This window comes from Toxotes jaculatrix, chromosome 17, assembly GCF_017976425.1.
Source record: "Toxotes jaculatrix isolate fToxJac2 chromosome 17, fToxJac2.pri, whole genome shotgun sequence".
Taxonomy (NCBI): domain Eukaryota; kingdom Metazoa; phylum Chordata; class Actinopteri; family Toxotidae; genus Toxotes; species Toxotes jaculatrix.
Genome location: NC_054410.1, coordinates 11,329,417 through 11,337,304, shown reverse-complemented (window position 1 = coordinate 11,337,304; position 7,888 = coordinate 11,329,417). Strand labels below are relative to the sequence as shown.

The 7,888-nt window shown below is 42.1% G+C and overlaps 2 protein-coding genes across 2 annotated transcripts; one reads left to right on the top strand and one right to left on the bottom strand.

The window, feature by feature from the left end:
* Nucleotides 1-10: 10 nt before the first annotated feature.
* On the bottom strand, nt 11-2,803 carry rsad2 (radical S-adenosyl methionine domain containing 2). Its single transcript, XM_041061051.1, has 6 exons — nt 2,420-2,803; nt 2,171-2,332; nt 1,774-2,003; nt 1,520-1,669; nt 739-771; nt 11-483 (listed from the first exon to the last, which is right to left on the bottom strand). The coding sequence occupies exons 1-6, from the start codon at nt 2,745-2,747 to the stop codon at nt 319-321; spliced, it is 1,068 nt and encodes a 355-aa protein (XP_040916985.1). The 5' UTR covers nt 2,748-2,803; the 3' UTR covers nt 11-318.
* Nucleotides 2,804-3,404: 601 nt separating this feature from the next.
* On the top strand, nt 3,405-7,349 carry cmpk2 (cytidine monophosphate (UMP-CMP) kinase 2, mitochondrial). Its single transcript, XM_041061050.1, has 5 exons — nt 3,405-4,084; nt 4,384-4,498; nt 4,889-5,090; nt 5,312-5,545; nt 6,699-7,349. The coding sequence occupies exons 1-5, from the start codon at nt 3,500-3,502 to the stop codon at nt 6,817-6,819; spliced, it is 1,257 nt and encodes a 418-aa protein (XP_040916984.1). The 5' UTR covers nt 3,405-3,499; the 3' UTR covers nt 6,820-7,349.
* Nucleotides 7,350-7,888: the final 539 nt, after the last annotated feature.

Here is a 7,888-nt window from a genome sequence, read left to right as displayed (position 1 = left end):
GGACTAAACACTTTTTCAAATGTTTAATATACTCAATCATTAATGATAATTAATCATTTTTTAAAAAAATATATTCATAAAATTATATTTGGTCATTAGCTTCCACATTAACAGTGCAAGGAAAAAAAATAAAGCTTATCTTCAATGAAACCGGAAAGTGCAAAAAAAAATTTGAATCTCAGGTTTTTCAACCATTTCAAGCTGTAAGTTAAGTTATAAATGTAACTGAAAACACTAAAGATAAAAACACTCACACTCTACATATAATCAGTACAACTGCTAAGCAAAGATGCATCAAAATACTTGTGTAGCAGGATTTCACCAATCCAGCTTCATGTCAGCTTTGCTCCACACATATTTTCCTCCTCTTTTTAGAAACATCTTTTCATCAAAGCCACTAAAGCAAATGGCGTCCTCTACGCCAACATCAAGGATGGACTTGGACGGGTCTTTCCTTCCCTCTCGACAGTCCAGGAAACGCATCTGAAAAATGAAGATAGGATAAATCAGTTGGGTAATCAAAAATCATTTAATGATTTTCTAACTGCCTCAAACTTGGAGGGAAGTGCTTTTACTTCAATACTTAAAATAAATTTTTAGCAAAAATGAAAAAGTAACTTTTATTAACTTTGTGGCACAGTCACACTAACAGTTAGACTAAAGTAAGATGCACATGGCTGTAAAAGTAGCATTCTGATGAGGGATGAGTTAAATCCATAAATAATATAAAGTACTTACATATTCATCCAGGATTAGGTAGGAGTTCCTCATCTGTGAAGACAACCCAGACCACATATCTAAATTTAGCTTTTCTAAGTCCTGGCTTTTAATTCCCAGCATTGATACACTATTTACGGTACATGTCAACAACACTCCTGATGTTGTTCTACTCCCTACAAAAAGTTTACAGTTTCATTACTGACAATGTGCCTTAATCTCTGACGCTGTACATTTTGGTTGGGCCTTGGCACAAAGTCCAATGTGTGAGGTTGGAAAGTTTCCTGAACTTTCTGGTTGTACAACAGTTTGTACATTTACTCAGAATCACACTGTTGTTTCACTTCCTGAAGAACCTGGTCTTTGATTCATCAGCTTCAAAGCTGAGTGAAAATGACCTGGGTAGTTTGTAGTTTGTGAACTTCTTGTTTGTTTTGATACTGACTGAACAGTTTACTGTGGTAGAAATTAATCAGTTTTCCATGCATGTTTTTTCACTTGTTTCTTAAAATGTGACAGATTTTGGTGAGAAATAGCTCGTGATCACTCTTTTAGAGATGAGAATTGTCAGTCACTGAATCACAATATGAAATTTTGTTAAAGATTATATGAGAGAGACTGGACCACTGATAATATTGCACCTGGGTCCAATTTTATGCACTAATTTATCTCACAAGGTGTCAAAGGTTCACATCAGAAGCTGACTTAAACTGAGATGTTTTACAGAGAATGGGTGTAAGTTACACTGTGCAGTTAAACACATGAGCAGTCATACTTGTTGCTCCTGTTTGGCATCTCATACCTTCTCATTGGACTCAGGGACGAGGCAGGAGACGCTGCTGTGTCTATCCAGAAACTCCTGAAACTGTTGGTCACTGATGACAAACCTCTCAGCCTCTCTCAGAGCTGCCTCTCCTGCATTCTCCCCATCAATCAACAGACACTGGAATACCTGTACACAAGAATGATGAGTATGAGGAAGGGTTTGTAGGTGTGCAACCACACATACATACAAACAAACAAACACTGTCACGCATTGTCTGTTTCTGTCTTTACCTTCCAGCGGACTGGGCTGAGCTCGATGATGTGCTCCCTCATGTCTTCATCAATGTTGAAGACGTTGATGACCGAGTTGATTTTGAATGCCACCTTATACTCCTGGCACCAGTTGCGAATCTTGTAAAGGTTGTCAAGGTGGCTCTTCCTGCCCTGAGCTCTGCCGATCAACTGGTTGGTGTCTTCGTTAAAACTGTCACAAGAGATGGCCAAGATGTCCAGATAGTCACCTGAGACAGAGGGAGACAGAAAGGGCATAATTTTGAATATTGTGCTTAACATTTGCATGGGTGCCTGATGAAGGATTTTCTTCTTCATATGATGCCAGATTTAGAAAACAAATAACATGTAAAAATGAATTTGTCTGTAAAAAACTGACACTGATTTGAGAGCTTACCATACTTCTGGAACCATTTCTCTTTGATCATGCTTCCATTGCTGACGATGCTGACACTGGGGAGCTGGAGGTCCTGCTTACAGTACTGCACCAGTTTCCCCAGAAACTCTCCCTTTTCGTGCAAGAAAGGCTCTCCTCCAGAGAAGTTGATCTTTTCCATGCCTAATAAGCAAATGCATACAATCAATGGCATGCAAAAGTTTTGACACCACAATAAAATAAACAAAAAATATCATCTGATAGATTTACCTGAGTCCTTCAGAAGTTTGAGACCCCTCTTGGCTTCTTCTAGAGGCAAGACGAAGGAAGTTTTTGCAGTGTGGAAACAAAATCCACATTTATAATTACACTGGCGTGTAAAATGATAGTTGACACTTGTTGGAGTGGTTGCATTTTGGGTTTCCCTTTCGTCCAATTTTCTGTCAGGTAAGTTTGTCGGTTTGCAGGCTCCTGTAATCCAGTAATGAACTTTGCAAAAGAAGCTGGTGAGAATGCTGTACAGGCTGCTGATGCTGAGCTGCAGCAGCAGCTTCGGAGACGCGACCACAGAGGAGAAGACCATCTTCAAACCGGCCATACCACATTTGATGTGTTCGCACTGTGGATGGGTTGACGCTTTTTAAACACAGAGCTGCAGGGCGCGCCTTTAATTGGGAAAAGGAAAGTCGATCAGCTGAGCGACTCAACAGTTTCTGTTTACAGTTAGCGAAAACGAAAGTCTGGTGGGTGCTGATGAGCGTGCAGTGTGTGTGTGTGTGTGTGTGAGAGAGAGAGATAAGGTAAAATGTGTCATTTAAAAATTCACCTTCAGTCATTATACAGACGCAAGGATAAAAATTGGGAATTTTATAGGAGCATGGTAAGAGTTTGGGGCTTTGGCACAATATATTAATTGCTCCCATGTAAGGACAGTTTTCAGAGCTTTGCAGAGGCATTTTGTTTTCTCTTCGAGGCAGCCACTCAAATGAATCTATTTTTCCTTAATTATAGCACATTTCATTCTATTTTCTTTCTCTGATTTTACTCCAAGACCCGCACTGGATCACACCTACTCTTTCTTAATTGCTGACATTTTGCCGTTTGCCAAAAGTATGTCAGAGACACCACCTTACTATGACACAACCAGCAACTATTTGTCCTCCTTCCTCCTGTTTTTGAAGGACATACTCCAATGAGGATGACTCAATATTTCTCAGAGTAAGACCAAACTTGTCTCGCCCGTGGAGATAAGTTTCGTTTCGTCTGTTTTGGCCATCTAACTTTCGTTTTCTTTAAGTCGCCCCAGTCGGTATCCTAAGTGGTGCATGAGCAGTGTGTCCGGTGTTAGGTATGGCGCGGCGCGCAATGTCTCTGCTTCCTCAGTGGTCTTCTCGTGTCTTTTCAGTGGAGCTGGATGGAGCGCCCCATTATTTTGCAATTCAAGAGAAGCACCGGGGAGAGGAAGCGCCGTGGGTGTTTAGAAAAGCGCAGAACTGCGAGCGGTGTTTCTCTCTTCTCGTCTGCAGCAGCGACAGGATCCGAAGGGCCAAGTTTTACGGGGAGCTGGGAGACAAATTGCTGAGACACTTGTCTCCTGGGTGTGATTTGTCTCCCATGTCCTCGTTTCTGCCAAACGTCAAGGATTCTCTCGTCAAGGGGTATTTTGTGAAGGTTAACTCTGAGAGTTCCTCCCCGACAGAGCGACTCTTGCGAGATTTAATACAGCACGACCCAGTGCTTGTGTGTTCGTACTTAAGAGGTGAAGACAGTCAGCTGTGGACTCAGCATCAGTGGACAGACAGCCAGTTGGTGGAAGTGTCAAAGGGTTACTATGTGGTACCCTCAGAGGCTCCAGAATATCACCCGTCTGCTCTCAACATCATCAACTCGGATGTTTTCTACAGTTTTGAGGAGGCCTATGAAGTCCTAAAACAGGTTGTCACAGTCTCATGATAAACACAGGGTGTTACATAAACAAATAGTGTAGACAAACAAAAAAAAGCTTAATTTGCATCGTGTGGCAAACTGGCGTACCCGTGTGGTAGAGGCAGGCATTGCAGCGCATAACAAAGTGGCCCAGAGCGCTTGAGTGTTCCATTTATCTACGGGTGCCAGGTGGCCCACGGAAGTGTGTGTGTGTGAGTGCGTGTGTGTGTGTTCATGTGCATCACAGTCTGTGACTCCCGCCTCCCGCCTTCTCTCACAGCAGCAAACTGATTGTGTCTGTCCTGCAGTGTGGTGACATCATCCCAGAGGCGAAGTCTGTACTGGAGCTGCTGCCCAGCAGAGCGGAGACCAGAAGTAAACCAGACTTCCCTGTTATTGTCATAGAAGGCCTGGATGCCACAGGTTAATACCATTACCTCACAAATAAATATGTGATCAGTTTTGATGTATAGATGTCTCGCTAAAGTGATGGCCGGTTGTTCTCTGCTAAAGCCATTATCTGCCAGTGAGCTTCGCCTAATGGAATATCATGTATCATGACCTCAGAAAAGTTACATCACTGTGAAAATGGTTTATTTAATGGCTCGCTCATCTAATACTCTTTGCAAATCTCATGAAAACCATGTAGGTAGTACGAGAGTTTTAGGTCAACTTTTCGAGAGCCTCATCAGTCTCTTATGAGATTTACAACAGAAGAAAAAATCTTTTTATGCTCTGAAAATGCGCTAACTCTTTGTGTCTCTTCTTTGTTTGTGAGGTGACTCATTCTCCCACACCCTCTTCCCATCACAGGTAAGACTACTCTGACTGAGTCTCTGAGGGATACTCTGGGGGCCGCTCTACTGCGGTCCCCTCCCCAGTGCCTGTCCCCCTGGAGGGCCTGCTTTGATCAGGAGCCACCCCTCATCCGCAGGGCCTTCTACGCTCTGGGGAACTACATCACAGCAGAACAAATAGGCCAGCAGGGCATGAAGACACCTGTCATTGTTGACAGGTAAAGGCAGCTGAGACGTCGCTGGTGGAATGAAGATTTGTGATCTTTTGTCTCTTATAAGAAGTTGAGGAGGGTAGAGGGGGCAACAGAACTCTTTCCACAGGGATCTAGACCTACAACTCAATATTTAACATCTCATAGTCTACCTATGAGGTTAGTCACCTGCTAATACATCCATCCATCATTCACCTTTCAATCCATCATCCATTATATGTCCTCAGATTCTGGCACAGCACAGCAGCCTATGCCATCGCCACAGCTGTGAGCGGGCCACTGTGCAACCTTCCAGCTGAGGGTTCGGAGGTGTACCGTTGGCCCAGTGACCTGCTCCAGCCCAGCCTGGTGATCTTACTGACTCTGGACCCTGAGGAGAGGAAGAGAAGGTTGAGGAACAGAGGTCAAGGAAAGACGGACGAGGAGCAGGAGCTGGACCATAACCAGCTTTTCAGACTCAGGTGAGATAGTTGGATTATATGTCTTTTCTGGATACCTACAAGTCAGAGTTTACAAGTTTGCAATCTATCCATCACAATTTCTCACAAAACATTTCCTAATACAAGTAAAAAAAAAACAACTAGCAGTTGTTGAGTTTATTTTAATTGATTTCAATACAAATAATCAAGTCTTAATAAATTCTTTGTATTGCGATGTTCATTTTACAGGCTGAGTTATCTGTTTTATCAGGGAAATCCTGAAACAAGTGAAATTGCACTGAAAACAAGTTTTTCCTCAAAAATTTCCACCTGTTTAAGGAAAAAATAAAGTCTACATTACTGGGTAAGATGGAAGTTTTTTTAGTAGGAGAACATTGTAACATAAACATAGTTCTGATAATATACTTGTCTGTGTAATGTGTAATGACAGAAAAACAGAGAAAAAGATAGACATACTTAGCTATGTGACGTGTGGACAAAAGTTTTACAGTCTGTGATGAAAGAAAAAGTTCTCTTTGAGTGTGAAAACATGAAACCACAGATGGGGTACAAACTGTACTGCACGTTTGACTGAGTCAGGTCAGCTCAGTCTTAGTCTGATCCATCAAACACTTAACAATCAATTACTGTCTCGTGGGGGAAGCAGCTGATGAGAGAGAACAGGTGATTAGTTGCTGAGCTGTTGTGCTCCATTAAGCTGGCCAAAACTCGAAGGCACTGTCGGCCCAGTTAGTCGCTACGCAGACAGGTCGATGGCTACTTTCATTCATCCTCTATCCTGACATAATGGCCTTTCCACATGGGACAGCCAGATGTTGGACCAGCAGAATTAGAAAATGGAGGGAGTTGACTGTCTGCCGCTAACAGAGAGAGGGAGAGAGATTCTGCAGACTTGGTCAATCACTATCACGAGGACTATTATTCATTTGTCTAAAGAAGTGGCTGCACTCTGAGCCATCTGTGTTGTTTCTCATACTACATTTCTCAGTTGTGGTGCTTTTTATCACTCTCCTCACTGTTCACCAAAACTGTGCGCTGTCAAAATACTCACTAACTTATCTTAAAAACAGATTATGCAGCGTAATGTAAAGTGTCACTCACTATGTTTATATGTATATTATTTTTTCCATTTGTTGACCAATGTGTTTGTTTGTGTGTGTGTGTGTCTTTGCAGAGTGGAGGAGGCTTACCGGAGGATCAGTGGCCCAGCTTGCATCTCTGTGGATGCTAGTCCTTCTGCAGACCAAGTGCTCCAACAAGTGCTGCTTTTAATTAGGGGCAAATGCCACTTGTAAACAGTTCTCCATCTCCCCTGCTGTCGGCCATGCATCAAGTGGGCGCAGTACCTCCTTTCGCCACTGGGTGCCAGTAAGGTGTTGTGAATGTCATAGTAGGAGCAATGGTGGCTAGATTGGAGTGCAGAGAAAAGATGCTATTCAGAGTGAGTAAAGGTTGAATGGCCAGGGGCCAGATCCGCATGCTACAGTCAGAAATACATATTCATGTAGACACACAAACAGATTCGCACATACACACAAAGACACAACAATAAAAGTATTGTCAAGAAGAAGTGTGACCCCTCAGAAATCAGACCCAGTGTAGCTACACTTATTAACAACCACTTGTTCTTGGACTGACACTGAGGAAGTGGACTGAAACATTGATATAAACAACAGTCACACAGATACCATTTAAGTTAACAAACAGGCAAAATACACAATTCAAAATAAGCAATAAACCCACAAAAATGAAAATAAATAATGAAAATAATTATAATTTCTAATTTGTTGAGCTGTCATATTAAAGCTGTCATATTAAAGGAAAATTACAATAAATATCTGAATTTGGTCTTTGTGTTTTACATAAGCCACATAAGTTGGTTATTTAAACTGCATGTATCAGTATGTCTGTGTTTTAGCTTTCTTACGTAAGTGCCTGTGAACTTTCTGTGAACACTGTGTTTTCCATGTTAAAAACGAGTCCTTTATGCAGTGCACTGCAGATGAAGTCCCTTTGGTCCATCTGGATGATACTGATGCCACTCGTATTGTAACCTGTGTAGCTCACAATGGAGCTATAGAGTACACTGAGAACATATAGTGCTGTTTGTACTTGATGTTCTCATGGGCACAGGCACTCATAAGTGTGCACACATTAATGTACACATGCATTTTGTACACACACACACACACACACCCACACACACCCACAAGCATGCTAAAGAGCATATACTGTAACTCATTTATATAGGGAGGAAGTGTATATTTGGCCTATGTGATGGGAAGATTAATTGGGGGTTTTAGTAATTATGAGCTTGGCAAAGCTGCGGGCTGGAGAAGACAGAGTGACCCATCTCTTTTACTG